The sequence below is a fragment of the Alligator sinensis genome, unplaced genomic scaffold (genome assembly GCF_000455745.1).
Source record: "Alligator sinensis unplaced genomic scaffold, ASM45574v1 scaffold853_1, whole genome shotgun sequence".
Lineage (NCBI taxonomy): Eukaryota > Metazoa > Chordata > Crocodylia > Alligatoridae > Alligator > Alligator sinensis.
The window spans coordinates 881,408-903,381 of record NW_005842005.1 but is presented as its reverse complement, the minus strand read 5'-3'; the positions used below and the strand labels follow the sequence as shown (position 1 = coordinate 903,381).

General features: G+C 43.0%; 1 protein-coding gene across 5 annotated transcripts in view; it reads right to left on the bottom strand.

The window, feature by feature from the left end:
- SLC44A5 (solute carrier family 44 member 5) overlaps positions 1–21,974 on the bottom strand; it is a 191,274-nt gene that overhangs the window by 121,175 nt on the left and 48,125 nt on the right. For 2 of the 5 annotated variants that reach the window (XM_014519050.2, XM_014519049.2), the window contains exon 1: positions 4,827–4,925. The exons of 2 other annotated variants lie outside the window; for them this stretch is intronic. In XM_014519050.2, the coding sequence (XP_014374536.1) occupies positions 4,827–4,860 (34 nt within the window). In that variant the 5' untranslated portion in view covers positions 4,861–4,925. Of the gene's footprint in view, positions 1–4,680; positions 4,786–4,826; positions 4,926–21,974 lie in introns of those variants that run through there. One more of the 5 variants, XM_014519051.2, reaches the window with a different exon arrangement.

Sequence of the window (21,974 nt, the reverse complement as noted above, 5' to 3'; positions counted from 1 at the left end):
AAAATAATAGTTGATGAAGAGAAAGCTGAATGCCTTCTTTCCTTCAGTATTCACAAAAAGGTTGATTGTAACCAGATACTTAATCAGTTTTAAAAGGATAGGAGCAGAGGCAGCTTTGGGAAAGAATAGATTAAAGAATATTTAGAGAAATTAGGTGCATTCAGGTTGGAAGGACATTATGAAAGTCGCTTCACAATACTTAGTAAAATAGTCAAAACAATCTCTGAATGATTAGTGATGTTTTTTCAGATCTTGTGGAGAACAGGTGAGGTGCCAGAAGACTAAAGGAGAGCAGACAAAGTACCTGTTGTTAACAAGGAGAAAAGTAGCAGATTGATGTTGCTCCCTTTGCAGTTCAGAAAGATGCTAGAATGTGTTATTAATCAATCAATTTACAAACACCTACAGGATAATTATGAATCAAAAACAGCCAACATGGATTTATGAACAAAGACATGTTAAACTTCCTCTTTGACAGGTTAACTGGCCTATTAGATAAAAGGGGTGATGAGGCTGTGATACATTGCGTCTTTAGTAAGTCTTCTGAAATTATCCTATAACACATGCTTATAAGCAAGCTAAGCAAATATGTTCTAGATCAGGGGTCAGCAACCCCCGCCAAGTGTGCTGAGCATGGCATGCAAGGCCATTTTGCTCAGCACACCACTGCCAGCCGCACACCACCACCAGCCGAGGCTCTAAGCAGGTGCTGCCGGCCACAGACCCCAGGCTGCTCCCAGCAGGCGGCTGGGGGGCTGCAAGCCCTGCTGCAAGCAGACCGGGCTCCGTTGGCCAGCTGCAGCCAGGAGGCTGCAAACAGCTGTTCCAGGCTCCAACATGTCAGCACTCTGGCACCTTCCAAGGTAGACATTGTGGTTTTTTTGGCACTCCAGCCAAAAAACGTTCCCTACCCCTGCTCTAGATGAAATGATTAGATATGTACAACTGGGATTCATTGGCAAATTCAAAGTATATATGAAGTGGTTCTGCAGGGGGCTGTCCTAGATCTAGTACTACTTAATATTTTCATTAATTATTTGAATGATTGTAACAGGTCAGTCTGGCCCTTTAATAGGCAGCAGAAAGCCCTCGTAGGGGCCCGGCTGCCAGCGATTAGCCACTCAAGGAGCATTGGCAGGCAGAGCCCCAGAGAGAGAGAGAGAGAGAGAGAAGAGAGCTGTATCTAGGTGGAAGGAGCAGTCCATAAGCAGGAGAGGGATTGAAACCCAGATAAGCTCCATGCCAGGAAAAGTAAGGGGGAAAGTCCCTTCTACTACCCAGAGAAGGGCTATCAGCTTTGGTTTGTTTGTGCAAGCAGGGGCTGTGTTTGCATTTAAAGGTGAACCCCTTGGGGCAAAGCCAACCTGCCAGAGGCTGCAGCAGGCTTACCAGGCCAGTTGCATTTGAAAGGCGCGCTGAAGAGCCCCTCACAGCAAACCAGCTTGCAAGAGACAGCAGGCTCACAAACCCAGTTACAATGATGTATAGTAATAGGGAAGAAGTTCATAAAATTTGCAGATGATACTATGGAAGGACTAATTACAAGCATGCTGGGAGACAGGCTCAGAGTTCAAAATGACCACAGGAAACTAGAGGAAGGTCCAAAAGCACGAGCACAAAATTCAACAAAGAAAAGCACAAAAACACTATGAAGGAAAATTCAAATGAACAAATATGAAAGAAGGAACTACTAACAAGGTTCCGGACTACTGAAAAGGGCCTTAAGTTTTTGTGGATCACAAACTAAATACGAGTCAACGTGATGGTGCTCCAAGAGACAAATTTCATTCCAGGACGGTTTATAACAGGAATGTGGTATCCAATGCTCAAGATATTACATCCACAGCATTTTGGGTACCACACTTTAAGAAAGATGTAGACAACTAGAATCATTCAGAAGAGAAAACGAAAATGATAACATGTTTAGAAAGCACAAGGAACAGATGAAGAATTTGGGTTTAGCTTCATAATCAAAAGAATGCTGAAGCAGTGATTTAGTAATAGGGTGACCACATGTCCTGGATTGGCCAAGACAAGTCTCAGATTTCAGAGGCTGTCTCAGCATCCCGGTTGTTGGAGAAAATTGAAGCAAAAGTCCCAGATTGGCGAGAACCCATCTCCACATGTGGCTTCTGAGTCAGGAGCCAGGCACATTCAGGTGGGTTCATGCCAGTCTGGGACTCTCTTGCTTCAATTTTCTCCACAGAGCCCAGCCAATGGGATGCTCCCTGGTCCGGATCCCATTGGACTGCGAGCAGAGTCACTTGCACAATAGAGTCAGAATCAGGGGAGGAGTGCATACAGGGAGCCCCCAGGGTCATGTGTATTTGTACGTGTGTGTGCACATGCATATGCCCTCTAACATCCCCCATCCTAGATTTCTTTACCCCATCCTGGATTTCCTTCAAATTATTATAGTCACCCTACTTAGCAACAATCTTCCAATATGTATAAGACGGTTTATAAAAAAAGACAGGGAACAATTGTTCTCTGTGTCTGTCCATTAGGAGTAAGACAAGCAGTAATCAGCTTAAATTGCAGCAAAGAAGATTTAGGTTGTACATTAGGAAAATCAGGCATCCTTCAGAGCTTGTGGACTCTCTCGGTGTTTTTACATGTGCTCTGGGGGAGCACATGTAAATAAACTTTACACAGAAAGTCTACTTTAAATAGAGCAGGTCCAAGAGCCACTCTACTTAAAGCACCTGGACCGTCTTGTATATCAGCATCCCTGCGCTTCAAAATGGTGGTGAGGTCGCATAATCTAAAACTAGTCAAACAAGCTTTAGTTAAAGTGCCCCTGCTGCCATTCTGAAGCGTGGGGACACTGGTACACGCGACACGGAGGCCGACTGGAGCGTGGTAATTACTATACTCCAGCAGACTTGACTGAGTCTGCTCCAATGTGCTATAATTCAAGCATGTCAGAGCAGCCTCTTGGCTCATGTACTGGCACCCTCTGGAACTAGAGGTTTCTAAGAACAGGTTTGACAAGATGATCAAACCTGTTAGCCATCTCAGTTAGGGATGGCCTAAACACATGAAGTTTCTGTGCAAAGAAATGGACTAGATTACCCCTGGAGGTCCCTTCCAGGCCTATCTCTCTGATTCTGGAGTTAGAACCAGCCAAGATCTAGTCTTTCTTAAATATATTTAGTAGGCTTGTTCATAAGCTTTTTTTTCCATATATTACATACAATTTACTCGTCAGACCTGCAGGATTTTTGACCCCTGAAAAATAGGAATCATCACAGTTTTCAAAGGCACGGTGAGTTTCCAGTAGGGATTTATTTTGCTTATAGACATTTCTCCAGTTGGCTTACATTGTACTGATGAAGCCTGTTTAAAGGACAATTTCCAGTACTCTCAGGATAGCTACATTAAACAGAAACTTTAATAACATAGCAAGATAACAAGCTATAATGTGTTTGTAGAAAGTGTCCCACTTACCGTCAAAAGATCATTCTATTAACAAAATACCTATCAGAGTAACTGGCTTCAGCTGGGTGATTTACAGTGCACCTGCATAGATTTGATTTGGCACAATGCATTTTGGAATATATACACATTTGTGACTCAGACCTGAGTGCAAGACAGCTAGTCAGTACTGCTACAATGAAAATCCATGCCAGCTAATTTATACGAGAGAGGATAAAAATAGACAAAGTGCTCCTGAGAATGAGCTCTAATTTAAATGGAGATTTTCTTCTCTAGCAAGCAAACAAACTAGGAAATGCTGTAAGACAGTGACATTCATTAACAAAAAGTAAAACCACTGCATTACTGCAAATTCCTTCCAGGAACTGCTCCTCAGACCAAAAGCCACTTTACTTATAGAGGCATAGGGCAAGAGAACAGTGCTCAGGTTGTTTTCTTTCTTTCTTTTCTAAACTGCCACAAGCCCGTTATGGACTATGACAGTTTACATAAAGAGCACTAAATATATTCAAGCCAAATACACATTAAAGTTCATTGACAAAAGCCACAGTGCTACTGGAAATTTCCTCACTGAAACATACAAATAACAGTGATTACAGTTTCATGGAATGACTAAACATGGGCAAATACTGCTTGTTCTTATTCTCCTTTTCTAAATTATACATCAAATCCTCTACCAATTGTAACAGTTGTCTTTAAGAAAGCTAGAGGTGGAATAGATTTAGGAGGGGGGAGGGGATTTAATGTCCTTAGCACCTACATAACCCTCTGGTAAAAACAAATCACTTTCAAAGTGTCATGAAAAAACATTTAATTTTGAAAGCTGATTCAAATCTTCAGGAGCTTGGAAGGCACGGGGGAAGTAGCCAGTGGTGTGGAATAATTACTAAATCGTTTTCTTACTAGGATTAAAACTGAGACGGTAATCACTCTTCACAGACTAAACAAATCTATTCACAAGCTATTTTACAATAGAGATTTTTGAGCCCGAATGTTACACCAGTACAATAAATAATTCAAATGTGATTTAAGTCAGCCCTTCCAACGCTAAACAACAAACAGAATTAGTTCCATTGTACTTTATTATTCTGCCAGGGAGGAGGGAGGTGTTAATTTAAATCATTTGTCTAAAATAAAGTCCATAATATTGACACAAATTCTACTTTTTATCTGCAGTTAAATATAATTGTAAGCTCTATGCTGGAAAGAATGTATCATTTTGAAGATAACTGAGTAAATTACCTAGAGCATATGGGGCCATAGCTAAAGCCCACTGAGGTCAATGGAACGACTTCAGTTGAATTCAATAGGCTTTGGATCCGGCCAGTACCAAGCAGTTCTTCTTCTTTTTCCTTTTTTTAAGAGGAACAAAAAAGTAGACAAATTACCATGTTTCCCATAGTAGATTTCTTCTCTATCCATGTTATTGCTTCCCGCTCTAAGTGAGGTATTAACTGCAGACTTCTGTGCTGCCAGCACAGTTTCCCCAGCAGGCTTAGATAAACAAAAATACTATTTAACCAGGTTTAAAAATAAAGCTGCTTGAGTGACACGGGTTCCTCCACAAGGAGGTGGGGCTTCCTGCTAATAGAAAAATGATATTACCCGACGCCCTGCCCACTCACTCCAGCTGAGTCCAGTACTATAAATGTCACAGAGGAGTGCTACCATCTTAACTGTTCTGTATCTGTTGAGAGAGGGGGGAATTTTCTTTACCATAAAGTAACACATTACATTTCAGATTGAAGAAAGTTAATTTGAGAGAGTGGGTACCAAAGTCTGCTTTACTGCATGAAGAGTAACAGATGAAACAACTATTATGATGGAGCTAAAATTGAATAAGAGGAATCAAAGAAAGAATAAGGGGGTCTCTACTAATGCACATTCTGCTGTTCTTGAGAAAAGATTGCAGCCCTCTTGTTGATAAACACACACACATTCTGCAAAAATACACGTAACCTGACGCACAGAATTTTTTAAAACTCCATATAACTACTTCAATTCCTTTTTTTCACCTTTTTTTTCTTGCTATGAGATGTTAGAGTGAGTCAAGATGAGATTATTAATTTAACATGGCCAATATCTTTGCCTGAAAAAAATTCTGTAATAAAAGCCAATTTTAGTTGATTCTGGATTTCAAAAGATTTTGTATTCTATCAATTCCAGGCGAGTAGCTTACCTGGAGTAATTAATTCCACTCACTACAGCCATCTCACTCTAACAAAGCAAAAATTGCAACTGTGTAAAAAGAAAAACTGCAATTAATTGCTTCTAAGTATGGAAGGTGTTGTGAGTTTTGTGGTTCTCTTATATCTGGATAAAAGCAACTGAGTGGCATTTTGAATTTTGAAAATTAGTTTGAAAACCACATTTCTAAAATTATAATCTCTATTCTCTTATTGCTAATTATTAACTGATAAAATGGTGAACTCAAATTGGATTAAGTAAGTTCCAAACAGAGAAAACTGCAGGTACTGAGATCTTATATTTACTGAGATCTTCTCTACAAAAGGAAGATGGACAGGCACTATCATTATGCTCTGTGTTTGCATAGAACAGGGTTGGGCAATTATTTTGGCTGGAGGACCACTTAATATTTGGGGTTCTCTCGAGGGCCATACTTCTCTCTCTCTTCCCCCGCTCTCCTCCTTCTATCCCCATCCCGCCCCACCCAGAGCTACAGCACACCCCAATTCCCACCCTGCCCAGAACTTGCCAGTCACATCTACAGCCTACACCAGCACCCGCCTGGCACGGCAGAAACAGTGCTGGGCAAGCACCAGGATCAGCTGTGGAAGCAACTGATGGGTTTCTGGGTGGGGATCGAGGTGTCCGCCCGGGTCCACAGCTGGCTCCATGGAGCTGTCGCCATGGGCATGTATGTGGTGAGCTTCACAGACACCCTGGTCTCCTGTCCATTCTGTGGGCACAGGGAGACCCTGGCGCACACGATGCTTGAGTGTGCCAGGCTGCATCCCCTCCACCTCGAACTCCGGGACCTCCTCCTGAGGTTCTGGATTAACTTCACCCCCTAACTTTTTATTTTTGGACACCCCATCCATGGCCCCCAAGTCCCGGGACCTCCTGGTCAACCTCCTCCTGGCCCTGGCTAAGTGGGCCCTCTATATGACCAGGAAGGAGGCTCTGGCCGGGAACTGGTGTCCAGGAACTGCAGGGCTGCTTTCCTCTCGCTGGTCCACACATGCCTCCAAGCGGAGCACCACTGGACAGCATCCACCAGCTCCTTGGATGCCTTTGGGAACCCGTGGGCATGGCCCAGGGGGCTCTGCTCAGTGTCCCCCTCAGGAGCACTCTTTTTCACATTTTGACCCTTTTACCGTCATGTCACTCCTATCCTGTTTTTGCCTTTGTTGTCTCAAGACAACAAGTTGTTCCATTCATCCATCATCCCTGTGAAAACAGGCTAGTAGTTAGCTGGGTGGACCTTAGAGCCCACAGTAATGGAATGGACAAATAGACAGGAGCTTCTGGGGTTCACTTCTCCACCACCCATCATTGCCACCTCTACATACTCACATGCCACACAATCCACCATGCCACCCTTGCACCCTACCCAAACACCAAGTGACGGGACCTGCTCAGTGAGGGCGTAGTTGGGGCGCCCCAGTGGCTGAGCCTGTACTTCACTTTCATCCCACGAGCTACTGGTGACCTCAGCTGGTAGCTCCTCCGCGGAGCTGTCAGCATGGGCATGTATGTGATGAGCTTTACAGACACCCTGGTCTCCTGCCCTTCTGAGGGCAGAAGGAGACCCTGACGCATATGACACTGAAGTGTGCCTGGCTGCAGCCTTCAGGGCTGTGTTCCTCTCACTGGTCCATAGACGCCTCTGAGCATAGCACCACTGGGCAGCATCCACTGGCTCCATTAATGCCTTTACGAACCGGTGGGCGTGGCCCGGGGGGCTCTGCTCAATGTTCCCCACAGGAGCATTCATTCTCATGTTTTGACCCTTTGACCCACAAGACACTCCCAAGCTGCTTTTTGCTTTTGTTGACCCAAGAAATTTTGTTACATCTTTCACCCATTGGCCCCACACAGTAGGAGCTATTAGTTAGCCATGTGATCCTTAGGGCCCACAGTACCTGAGGAATACAAATAGACAAGAGCTTCTGGGACCCAGCCAATTGGTACTTGGTGGCACTAGTCCTTTGTGCCAGCTAGACTGCTGAAGCAGCCCTAACCTAGAGTTCCCTGCTCCTTCTCCTCACTGCAGTAGTCTGGCAGTGGGGGCTGCTGCCTGGATATGACCTGCTGCCACCTGCAACAGCAGGCGGCCCCAAGGCTGTGCACCTGCCAGACCTGGATGGGGACCTCATGGCTGCAGCAGAGGCATCTGCACCTCTGGGCCAGCTGCCAGTGGGCCATGGCTGCACTGTTGGCCTTTGTGTGGCACTGCTGCCATGTGTGCCCCCACCCTGACATCTGGGTAGGTATTGACTGGAAGATGTTCTCAGTGTGCTGGCCTGACTTGAACTGGTCCCTAATAGCCAGGAGGGCAGCCATCTCATTTGTCCTCCAGCTGAGTCCTAGGTGCCAGCCCTGAGCAGTCTCCTCTGCCTGGGTCCTGCCACTTGGTTCACTAGCAGGAATCCTGGCGTTTCCTTTTTAAAAATTGCAAATTCTCTGGTAAAAAAATCCCAAATTCACTCTTTAAAATACCCCCAAATCCATGTTCTTCCACAATTAAAACAAAAGACCACTCTCTCTATATCTATATCTATATCAATAGATATAGATATGAGAGAGAGAGAGAGAGAGATTGGTTGGGCAATGTTTTATTGATATATTTACAATGTTAAAGCAATGTAGAAGCCCACCAGTGTCTCTATCATCATAATACAATGAATTCTAAATGCCTATATGTTTTGCTATTTGCCTTTGGTTTTCTTATCATAGAGCAGTTAGAGCGCCCCTTGACCACATCACTGACCAGGATGTGGGGACAGCTGCCCCTGCAGGCACAGCTCCTGCCAGCAGGTCTCATCCTGTCTAGCAGTTGGGCACACTGGGTGTGTGATGGGGGAATATGAGGTTTGTAGGAGAGGGGTGGGAAGAGGTGTGCAGGTCCTGGGGGGAGTGTGTGGATGGGTGTGGAGGGATGTGGGGTTGTTTGGAGGGATGTGGGGAGGGGTAGGGGTGGTAGGGTATGTGGTTGAGGGGGGCCTACTGCCTGACTCATGATCTGTGTGGGGAGAATGGGCCCAGCCTGACCTGACCCAGCCCAGCACAGCCTGCTAGTGTGCTTTTGGACAGGTCCAAGATCCACGGCTCCTGTCCAAAGGCACACGCTAGCTGGGTGGCTCGGGCCAGGCCCGTTCTCCATGAGGATCAGGTGACAATGTGCAGCCATGGGGTTGTGCCTGCCATTGGTGCCTGCTATGGCCATGGGGTTGACAACACTGCAGTGGGCATGGCTCAGATGGCACTGTGGGGGGGTGGGGGCAGGTGTGTGGTGGCCCCTTCTGAAATCTCCCCATGAACCCCACATCTCCCCTCCACAAACCCCCCACTATTCCCCACACATCCGCCCACATACCCTACATCCACAATCCCCTCTAGAAATCCCCCAACCCCAGTCCCTGCTTATTTGGGGCAGCTCCTGGGTCCTGCCACAGCCTTGCTTCACTTCTGTTTCCCCTGCACACAAAGGGTGAGTGCTGGGGCAACACAAGCACCATAGAGATGCTCTGACCAGACACCAGAGCATCTCTGGAAGACCCACCACCAGGCTGCCTCAGGGCAGTCCTGGACTATGCCTTACCTTGCTTTTTTTCTATTTATTTTTTTTCTTTTTGGATACCTGGATTTCCAGGTATCAAATTTAGTCGGCATTGCAAATATGCAGTGTGGGGAAGGTTTTTTCATTCCCAGCATGCCTCTTGCAGCGTCTCAACCTGCTTTGAGATGCTGCAAGAGGCACATGCATGCTTGTCTGAACACACCCAAAGTGTGCAGAGGACAAATCTGACCTTCATACATGATAGTGGACTAAGTAAGAACTGTGAGATCATGTGTGAACAACTGGACATGTGTCAGGTGGTAACTGTTACAAAAAGTTAGAAATTGTTATTTATTACTAAAAGGATAAATGGATGAGAAAACAGTTAAGAACATGAAGAAACTGATCTGTGGATACTCTACTCTAATTAAGAGCACTGAGATGAAGCACTGATTAACTGAATCGATGTCCCAGAAAAGCAGCTGAGATTAAGATAGGCTGATCTGGTAATGGTCCTGAGGATATGGATACATTTGTACTCACAGGTTCATTTACTACCCTCACTTCATATGTGTAATTCCTGCCGATGTCAATGGGCCGTGTCATTTTCTTCCCACAGGACAGCAGGCCAAATGCTGACAATGACTTTGAGCGGCAAAGATCTGAAAACCCTCTTAACAACCATTCCAGTTTCAGGTCTTTGGTGCTGAAAGGAAGGACTCTTGGAAGAATTACACCTACTGTAACTAGTTTTGTTGTATACAGCTTTGGCAAGTGGGAGTATTAGAAATGAAATAATATACCTGTGGAAAGGTACAGTCAAGACAATACAAATTGTTTTTCCTTCATTAATATAAATGCTAATCAACTTTTCTCTTGCTTTCTCTTTGTTATGGCATGGACTGTCCTATGAAACCTAAGCCTAGGCCTGTGAACCCAAAACAGGCAAGACAAATATTGCCTGGGAGTCTCTCCACAGCAACCAAAAAGAGATCTGTGAAAGGAACCTGGAAAAACTGGGACTGAAGTCAAGACACAGTGTATAAAGTATCACTAGTGGCTTGCTGTTGTGAACAATAATTCCTGTGGAGAGGAATCTAAGGAAGGATCCCAGCAATGTGCTAGTAGATTGCTTTGCACATAGCATAATATAAGCACAATTAAGCTAGCTGTCCTAGCAAAATGTTGGGAACAAAATTAGGTATTTCATTCCAATGCCTGCAAAGTGGTCCTACGTTACACTCTTCCATAGTGACAGTAGTGTTCATGATCTGGACAGAGACTCAAATGTCTGGGCATACTTGTACGTGGACCACGCTCTGCCCTCTGTGAAATGGACTGATTTTTTACTAACTGAAAACCTCGTATTACATTCCCAGTAATGACTGTGTTTTAGAAGGCAGCTTTATCATAACAGAAAATAGTCTTTACTACCCATGGCTGGCCAAATCCTCCTCTCCTTATACATGTCACTAGTTCCACCAAGTCAGTGACACACAAGTAGATAAAACAGGGCAGCCTGGCATGTCCAAGTTGAAGGAACATAAGGGTGTCACCACTTGAAAGTATATCAAGAAAAACATGATCAGGCTACTATCCAGAAACTATCCAGACTTTTGGGGGATTATTTTTCTTTCCAGAAAAAAGAATGTGCTTCATGCAAATACTAAAAATCACTCGTTTTTGTTGATTTGTCCACATCTTCCCCAGTAACTGAAAGAAGGTTCAGAGCAATTTGGGAGGAAATGTACCAATAATATACTCTAGCAAGCATGCAGTCACAGAATTGGGGGCATTCCCTGTTCCCAGAAGTTATGACTTTGAGATGTCCTCTCTAATAGATTGATTGGTTTTTGAGTCTATGTGTCTATAAACCTATATGTAGGGTTTTGCTCATGTATCTATAAGCTGAAGGGATTTTTTTTACTTGATATGGGCATTTCATGTTTCCTCATAACACTTAAGAAATAAACAAATGAGCCTCAAGTTCATACTATATCTTACTGTGGGGTACAAAATATAATGCCAAATGCACTGCAAACTTCAGCTGCCGTTCCTGCTTACTGCCCACTGCCACCTCCAGAGCCAGAGCTCTGCAGAAAGGTGTGGAGGGGGACTGGGAACTGCCCCAGGTGCAGTCCTGGCCAGTTACACCTCTGAAAGACACTGCATCTGTTATGTTAAATCTAAATGCTTTAAGTTTTCCCTGTAGCTATGTCCTGTACTTGTCAGTAAAATCCTTGTGTGCAATGCTGGCCAGTCTCTGGTACATAATACACAATATAATTAACACACCAATTCTGGAGTTTTAGTTTGAAACTGTGCACACATGCATACGCGTGTTTTTTTACACAATTGCATTCTGCCAAATCTTAGATTGCTTAGTAAGGTCAACCTCATTGTATGAATCTGTAGCAAACAGCACTGCAAAAATTCTCAAACTGTAGTTCACTGTCACTAGCAGAATGAAGTTAAACACAATGTGACTACAGTATGAAACCAGGGCCCGCTCTGCTAGCAAAAACAGTCAAAACACTGTTGTAATATTTACTAATTAAAGTAGTGAATATATGCAGCATCTCTAAACTATTAGAGAATGCTGCGAGTTCCCAGAAGATAAAAATTCTAAAATATTTCCTATTTGGAAATATTAACCATTCATTGCCTGCCTGTCAGTTTCCCTGCGAGTGAGCTCTCTAAATTATATCAACGGAAAGGTCATAGCAAAGCAGCTGGGTAATTTTGCAGGAAACCAATCCTATTAGTGAGATTAATGTAACTTGGTAGCAGATACATAGAGTCCAGTTTAAGAATTTATATAGAACAACTTTAAGTGGTACTGTAAATAACACACAATATTGCTCATGTGGAACGTCACAGACTCTAGTAAATATAAAATAAATCAGTTCATACACACCAAAAAATGTATTAGCAACCAATTAAGAAAAAGTGCTGCCGTTATCCCAACAAGGTATACTATCAGGCTTGGAGATGTTTTACAAAAGATTAAGTACATCTTTCTTTTAAATCTTTAGATATAGTTTATTTTATTTGAGAGACTAGGATAGATTAAACTAATTTAAACTATGGTGAACAGCATAAACATGATTTGCTCCTTGGGCACTAAGTCACAGTGAAGGTTGGCTTTGTTTGAAAGTACAGTTTCTTTGATTGATCATAGCTTCTTCTTAAGAGACAGACCAGGACAGTAAGTCACACCTTGAATTCAATTTCAGTTCTTGAATGGTTATTTCTTTTTTTAAATCAGCCTCTGATTCAGGAGCACATCCTTATTCAGGATATCATTTGGTATGTGTTTACCTTTTTATCACTAGGTTTAAATTGGTTAACAGTATTTCTGTAAATAAGCAATTGTTCTGGACCTTCAAAGGCTTCATATTCTGCTCCTGCATTGTTTAACAAGTTGTACCATATATTCTCTGGCACAGAAGGTGTCATTGAACTATCACTGTAGAAGGTAGTTGAAAAATGTTTGTAGGAATACTACAGTGACTAATCATGTACCTCAGTAGTGTCCTGATACTCCCACATGTACATGTGCTGTACTTGGTTTAAGCATTATGAATGAATAAACTGAGTATTTAAAAATAATGATCTAAAGTAACCCATTTGCTTTTATATCATTTCACTGAATGAAACATGAACAAATGGTACATGCACAATTTACGGAGCTGTGGCAAAAGGGAGAAAAATAAACGTTTCAAGATCGTCAATGGTCAGGCCCAGATTCACAAGGGGGCTTAGACTAGGTGATGCTCAGTGTCATAAAACCGCACTCTTAGCTGCCTGGTCCTAGTGTGCAATCCATGGCCCAATGCTAGGCACCTAGGCTGTCCTTCCAAGCCAGGTTGAGAACAAGACATCTCAGATTTAACCACAGCCAACAGGCTAATTGGGAAGCTGCCAAAACCCACCAAAAGGAATTGCTGAACAATGGTCTGTTGTTTAAGTCCTATCCTTTCCAGGAACTTGTCATATCTGGGCTGCAGAGAGGAGTCTGTTTCTATTTGGGATCCATAGCCCTGAAACCTCTTCAGAAAATGAGGAAGGGGGCAGGCACTCCATTCCTTTAATACAGTGATTTCCAAACTTTTTTGGCCATGTATTCCTTTACCTGCAAAATATTGCTGCTCATATCCACAATACCTGACATATCTCCACATGTTCATTCTTTAGGAAGAGAGTTGACCAACGTCAATGTGTGGCAACACCATTACTCACCACGTGTTGACCAGTCAGAAACTCCACTACCATTACTGTAACTTAGACAAAAGCCCATTTGTGAAGCACCACATACCACTGAGAATACATGCATCTCAGTTTGAAAACCACTATTTAAAAACAAAGCTGCTGATAAATGCACACAGTTGTATACAATTACCAAGGATGAGTTTGGTCCCTGAGGGGGTTCAAACCCTCATCTCTGGGAAGCGTCCTAGCCACTAGGCTACAGAATATTAAGGGGAAGAGAGAGGACACTCTCTACCACACTGTTGTAGCTTATGAGAAACTTATTGGACAAGAGGGAACAACAGAAAAAAAAAGAAAGAATTTTCAACTCCAGAGGATTCACCTGGGCAGGAGGAGATCTACTTTCTAATGCTTGCTCCCAGGACTGCTTATGCATTTTATCTAATGACTGTACCAATGAATACATACATAAACAAACCCCAGAGTCAAATAAGCTTACTCAATCCCTTAATGAAAACTATATTTTCTCTCCTCTGACATTAGCAAATGATTTACATAATACAGCCCATCAACATTAGGTTTCACAAATTTGGTAAGAAGCTCTTTTGCCAGCAATGCAATGCTTTTAAATAATCTAACTGGCTGCTACTGCACTTGTAATAGCAATGTATAAGGGCAAACAGTTAACAACGATGGAAATCATTCGTCCTATCATATAACATTGCTGTTTCATCTGGTTTCCTAAATAAAACAGTTTGCAAGAGTGAATTGTGCAACTCACATAGCATCAACTAGGCATGCCAGAAAAGCGCTTTACCACAAACTGGTTTTCATTTCTGCACCATAACTATACGCAATACCTTTCTCAATACCTATTGTACCTAACTTTGCACACAGAGGGCCTAATCCTTATTTGTGAGGTGCAATGGCTACTTCAGTGACTCTGTTGTGAGTTGACTCTCTGTTACTGATATTCTTAGGATGCCCATCACATCAACAGCAGCAGGTACTCAGCTCTTCTCAGGTGTAGGCTGCCATTATTTTCCAAATGTTTATCAAAATTTCCAAATATGTAGGCCCTGTCTGATTTTTGAAAATGCTAATACCCAGCTACTCCCACTCACTCCAGTGGTAGTTGAGGAAATGGTATGCGGAGGGTAGAAAAAACAGGGGAAGTTCCAGTATCTGGAGGGATTTTCAGGAGATCACAGTTATCCTGTGCTTCTGAGCCAGCCATATACATGAGGCAGCCTCTTATGACTGCTGGTATACAGAAAACTCCTGCCTACAGATGCCCTGAGCCCTTACCCTGTCAAATATCAACCCTGAAAGCCATCTAAGCATATTTAGAAGGCAGAGATATTCCCATGAAGGATGTTAACCCTCTTCCATCTGTGCCAGAGCAACAAAATTTGCCTTAGGCTCAAGTACTTAGGTTCAGATCTTCCCCTTTTATCATCTAGGCCTTCAGTCTCATTATTTTGTATTGTGCTACTTTAACTATATGTTTGCAATATCCTGTATCCTCCCCTTCATCTCACAGTAAAAAGGAGGAGAGAATGACAGCATATCATGCACCCATGACTACTGTGTGTTTCAGTAAAGGGCAAGCAACACTTGAGTGGCTCTTGTGCACTTAATGCTGCATCCATTTACATTTAGCAAAAACCAGTCCCACCCTATTTCTATTTGGCCAGAATGAGGTGCCAAAATTCCCCAAACCTCACATACTGAAGATCTTCTGAAATTCAAGATATCATAGGATACCAAACAGAAGTGTAATCATGCCAACTTTTTCATAGCCACCACCTGGAGCACAGAACTGAATATAAAAGGAGTCTGTACACTGGTTTTATCTGGTAATTCTACAGGGCCTCCACGAATGTCATGGGGTGCAGCAAATTTTCCAAAAATTCTCTTTTAAATTATAATGTTTGCAGTAACAAATGGCAGCCAGAGCCATCTACAGAATGTCATCATAATCCCCTTTGAATTTATTTAAAGGACGTTCCCCCAAATTCTTCTTTAGTGGTAAAATTTTCCTAGGTACTATGTCTCTTTTGTCTATCAACTCACACAATAAAATTCCGCCTGCTACAAATTAAAAATAAAGGTGATGATAATTATTTATCATCAAAGTACACATCTCTGCTGGAAAGCAATTGGCTAATCATCTCTACTGATGACTGCTAATTAATTACAAACATTCCTACTAGAAGACAGAAAGTCAATCTGTTTTCAGGCCCTTTCAAGTTTGCACAATGCCATATTGTATCACAAGTCGAGTTGTGCAATTCATAGCTGAGAAAACAATTAAGAAAAATACACTGGTGTCATTAGGTTGACGTGATCTGCCTTAGCATACACCCTCATTTCTCCATAATTTGTGTTTCTGATACAGAAAACAGAAACGACTATCTTCACATTTAAGTATAGATACTAGGGATTATTTGGGTAATTATATAACCTGAATTTGATAGTGCATGAAATCATGTGTTTTAACTTCCTGTTGCTGTGCAGTTTGTTAATTAGCTACTTCACCCTAGAATTTGCTGCACCCTAGAACGTGTATACTGGTAAGTGAAGTTACTCTTTTAATAGGGATAGGTTTTTAGGGTCCCATGGAATGAAAGGTACTAAGTGCAAAAAATGAACAATCCCTAGATGCATCTGCTATCAACATAGAAACAGAAATCATGGTTAGCAAATGCTGGCTGATTATTTGCTAAGTGTATTTAAATTATTGCTTGTGATCTAGTACCCTGAACCTAAATTAGAAAAGATACAACAATGCTCAGAAAAATCTTATTCTCTGAAAGTATCTTTAAAAAGAGGACTAAAGAAAGGTTCCTGAATCATAATACTTGGTGAAAAGGCTACTGAACATTTTCATTTGCAAGCCTGCTCCATAACACAAGCGCCTATCGTTGCTAGTGACTCTAAGAATAGACTTCACTGACAAAAGATAGACAAGAAAATGAACTCACCTGCTGTTCTTATGCAGTGTATTAATTACATTTATATTTGACCTTGATTTAAAATTACATTAGTAAAAGGAACAGCCATTTCTGAAAAACCTTTGGTTATAATTTAAAGCAATGTTTTTTTAAATTAATACAAAAAAAATTTGTAAAAAATATTTTAACACCAAGCAAAAGAAAACTGCCAAATAATATCACTTGTGTAACCAATACTCACTTTGTTTCCATGAAATGTCTTCTCGTTCCCTTGGAAAAAGGATGTGAAATGCAATGCCCTTTTGGTCTCAAAAGCAAATGTTCCCATTTTTCATTGATGATGTAGCAATTTGAACTATTTGCAAAGCTTTGCATGACTATCAACATGCAACTCACCAACTAGTACCAGTCTGCATTAGGTATTTGATGGAAGGCCCTCAGGAATAATAAACTCACAGATTATCTCAACATTTTTCCAGCACTCTCTTTGGATTCTGCATTACAATTTTTATTTGAACAAAACTCATTGAAATCAGAATGTAATTGACTATCAATGGAATACAAATGAGAACTTCACAGGAGTTTAGCTAAAATCAGATTAAGGAAGAGCACCTACAATTGTGTTTGCAGTTGATTGTTTAAGGGTTTTTTTTCTTGTTCTAAAAGATACTTCTTATTTCACCATACTTATCCTGTTCTGCTGGATTAACAGTTATGTTGTATCACAGGCACTTGCTCTTCCAATAAATTGGAATCCCTGTTGACTCATGAATTAAAGCAGATGACATTTTGGAACAAGACATGGGACACAGTTGCTGGTAAAGTTGCAAGTGGCTCAAGACCAAAAAATGGGCAAGATTTCTAGTTTGAGACCGCTTTCTTCTGGTTAATCTAGTTGAACTAAAGATCTACTATTGCTTTTCCATTTCAACTGAATCTCTTGCCTTTTTGGTGGGCTTTAATGTCTATCAAATAAAGATCATTTTCTCATTGTCTGTAGTTTTTTCTTGGTTATTTTATGCTGTAATTTGCTGGATCTAATTTATATCTGGAAAGAAGCCCTTTCTTCTGATTATTAAAAATAACATTTTATTGTTACACAGTACCTTCCATAAGAGAAGTTCAAAGCGTGTTACAAACATGAATTAAGATTGTGCCTCTGTCAAATGAAGAATTATAACTGTAATCATTTCAGATAGGTAATGTTAGTGTAACTGCATTTGGATCTTGGGGAGCAATGGATTTGCAGCTGAAACAAGCCTTTAATCTGTGGCCCAGCAAAAGCTGCTGACCACAAGGCAAAATGATACATTAAAAGTAACACTGAGAGATGCTTAGGCAAGTAGGTTTTAACCATATAGTAGTGTTATAAAATATATAAATAGTTATATAAAAGAAACAGGATGTAAACCACCGGCTATTGTTAGATTTTGCTTATGAATGCTTATGCTAAGTAGCCATCTTAATTGTGTCAAACATTTTCTGGAAAAAGTAGCAAGTAAGTCTGTGTGCTGTGAACCAGCTACTGTAAGGAACAAGATAAGATACAGGGGCCTAAGGACTGTGGAGATGGTACAATAAGGGACAGAAAAACAGATTGGAATGTGAAAGATAAGATGTAACTGGTGACAGAATCCAAAATAAACATATGCAAAAAGGTGAATGGTGATTGGTAAAATGCCTCCAACGTCTGCCCAGTGACTAAAAGAAGTAGGTTCATGGCCTTAGACATATGCTCATAGCAAAAAGACATGTAAATGAATGAAATGCACAGGAAATTCCATATGAATGAAGCAAACATTAACCAGAGGCAGAGCTTGAAAGGGGAGGAAACATGGGTGGAAAAGAAGGAGGGACAGGGGTGGAACAAATGTTAATGAGCATAAACCAAGGTGTATAAATGTGGAAAGAACAATTGCTCGGGGCAGGTCCCCAGTTTGTTGTTTTTTTTGGGACCTGGCCTGAAGCTGTCTCCATTCTGAATAAAGCTGTTACGAGCAATGTATGCCGGTGTTTGCTCCCTGCTTGCTCTGGCTAATGAGTAACAGGATCCATGAGCAATTGGACTGTCATCTCCCTAGTCGTTGGGCACCGCATGGAGTTGGGGTCTAACAGGTACTATGAGTCTTGGAAAAAATATGAGAGCCAGATTTCAAGATCTTGTGTAAACAATGAAATGTACGAAAATGCATGCACCATTACTGCTTTGCAAGCTTTCATACACGTGTGTATATACACAAACACACTGAGTAACTGAACCAGCAAATCACCAGTCAAATCCATAACTAATTTTCTGGATATACAATTACCTGGTTCACAAATACAGCCTTACTAACTCCATTCCAAAAGCCTAGTGCACAAATGGGAAAGCAGTTTTGAAAATTTACCATCATTCCCATTGCTTGTTCAACATCATACAATGAAGAGCTGGCAGAACTGTGAACGAATTCCTAATGTCCTGATATCTCTTCACTCCTTTGCCTTGCTATTTTAAGATTACCATAGATTCATAGATTCTAAGGCTGGAAGGGACCTCTGAAGATCATTGAGTCCAGCCCCCTGCACCAAGCAGGAAAGACAACTGGGGTCAGGTGACCCCAGCAAGGTGACCGTCTAGTCTCCTCTTGAAGATTTCCAGGGTAGGTGATTGCACCACCTCTGGAGGGAGCTGCTTCCACAGTCTGGACACCCTAACTGTGGGCATTTGGAAGCCCTGTACCGACTCAAATGCCAACTGGCCAAGACCAAATCCTCTGCCAAGAGCCTGCAGGTCACCACTGGAGAGGCATTTAAGCGGCTGCACCGGCTGTTGCGTGAGCACCAGAAGGCCATGCTGGAGGAGCTGGAGCCTGATGTGGCACGGATGCTGACTGACATAGAGCAGAAGATCCAGCATTCCAGCCAGCAGCTGTGCAACATGCAGGAGGGCAGCCAGATCCTGCAGGAGTGGCTGGCCGAGGTGGACGAGTATACCTTTTTGGCAGGCATCAGCTCGCTGTCTCAGAGCAAAGCCCCCAGTGCAGTAGAAGCAGAAGTCCTGTGCCAAATATCCTACCCAGTCTCCAGCTTGGGTTTTTCAGCTTCTGCTTCCTTACTAGACAACACACAGAAGTCTCTCTTTTCTAGGTCTCTGCAAGAACTATTTGCAGGTAGCTTAACACATGGCTTTTATAACCACCTACTGTTTCTGCTTGCAGCAGAAAAGGAACCTCAGCATGGCCTTTTTGCAGGGCTAGGAGAATAAGTAAAATTAATCTCCCGCACAAATCTCTGGGTACAGTGATTGCATTAATGAATTCCTGACCCAATACAAAATATTTCTTGACTGTTCCCCTTAGTATCTGGGATAAAGGCAATACTCGTCTCAATAGGAAATAACAAATAGAACAAACCAAATTCTGCTCTGACTTAAAGTTACACATACCTGGTTCTGCCTAAGCATGATTAAAAGCAGTGAAAAATAACTATATAAAGAATGATTAATTAATCCTCCACAAAGAACTATACAGTGAACACACGAGTATATTCAAATTAAAATTGATGCCATTATATCCACTTAAAAGAGCACCCTTCACAACAATCTGAACAGTTCCATTGCTTGGACATTGTTGAAATACTAACAGATTTTGCATGATGAGCATGTCTGGTCAATTCCCCCATCTGAGTCTGGACAGCCTTCACATCACACAAGTCTCTGGACCAGTGTTGGCTTCAGGAGTTTTTTAAAAGATCTAAAATGTTTATTTTCCCTTTATTGTTCATAGGAAACCTAATTTTTCAAATCTGTATACATACAGTTTCATTTGTAAGCTTATGGCTAAGTATAGACATTCAAAAAGTCAAACCTACATGGGTTCCTGTAAGCACCCTAGTTTAGGTTGGGAGCACACAGAACACAAGTTTGACATTCAGGAGTGGGGAGAGGCCAGTACTAAGACTACCTGCACTAGCCAAGGCCGGCAGGGTGAGGTCATTTGAGCACGCCTACCAGGGATTGGCAAGTATTGTCAAGTCAGTAACAGGCATTTCCAGCCCAATTTGCTCCCTGTCTCTGCTGTCTTCTCACAGGCTCCCACACTCCCAAGAGCAGGCATAGTGACAGGGCACAGGCCTGGGCACGGCTGATCCCCACTTCCCTCCCCACCCCTGTCAGCAGACAGTGTGGCAGGCTTCTGCAGCCTATGAACCTCTGTGTAAGGCAGGGCTACTGGGGAAGCCACAAAGGCAACTGTGATGCTGGCCGACAGTGATCTACCTTAATTCTAGAGTGGACCTGGTTCAATTCACCCAAACCTCCCTAACCTAGATCAATTAAGTCTAATACCACATTGATCCAGGTCTATCTTAGACCAGGATCCACCATTTTTAAAGCAGTCTATGTGTTCCAAACTTCTGTCCTGTTATAGATATAGATCAATTTCCAATCACCAAAGCCAGAAAAAAATGTAATGGCTGTACCTGGCTGTGACGAGTGGCAACTCTCGGGGCCGGGTCTCATGTTGACCTGCCCACCTGTCTCTACAGGGCAATCTGCCCGATCCTCCCTGCCATGACTTTGTTGTTCCCATATATGGATGGTACATGTGAGAGACTGCCCATTACTGCCCTGATGCCAGGGGCCGCTATCTGCAGCTCCAACCTTCCCTACGCCGCAGCCCAGGCCTCGCAGATGACATCCAGATTAATTTTAGTATATGCGCTGCTGAAGTCTACTCCCAGTCTGAAACCAGAGCAAACTGAGTCCAAAGTTGGGCTCCCCACACACATTCACACCACCTCTCCTCTCACAGGAGGCCTCTTCCACTCCACCCCTCTCTCACCGGGGCCTCTGGCATACTGCCCATTACTGGGCCACACTCCACTGCCCTGCTCCTCCTTGAGCGGCCCCTCTTGAGCCATCAGGCTTCTGTACTCTCACACTGGCCTCGCCACGCAGAACCTTTGGTTCCCGCGAGTTCCCCTACTCTATGTGGGTTGGCCTTACACCAAACCCTGGGCTAATTCTACCCCGTGCCTCTCATGGGGCACAACTTCTCACAGGGCTGGCCCTTGTGCTGTCCTTCAAGTTTACTCTCATTCGACCCTACCCAGTGTACCCCTTGCGCTGTCCTTCAGGCCTACTTGCACTTCAGCCCTACTCTGTGCGGGGCCTCCCAAAACTCAACATACTACCCCCTCAGGGGTCTCTGAGACCTCGTATCCCTGCTGGGCTCAAGTGCCTACACATGGACATACCTGGCCCCCACTACTTCCCCAGCTGCCTCCAAAGCCCACCCAAAGAAGGGGGATGGAGTTAAGGTGCCCCTCCTCACCTTTCACCAGGAAGGTAAATGGCCTGGCATTTCCTGGGGACTCCCGCACCACCAGGAGTCCCACCAGGCCACCCATCCTGGGCATGGTACAGTTTTAGGTCATGCCCAGGACCAGGAGCCTCTAAACCATCCCCATAAGCTCCTGCCCTTACCTCCAAGGTTGTTCCTGCTGCAGCTCAGCTAGGTGATGTTTCCTCCTTCCCCTGCCACAGCAAACTGCAGCCTTTATATGCCTTGCTCAAAATAGCTGGCTGCCTCTGCCCTTAAAGTGGCAGGGGCCCCAAAGGGGCCCGCCCCACTGGCCTCTAAGTA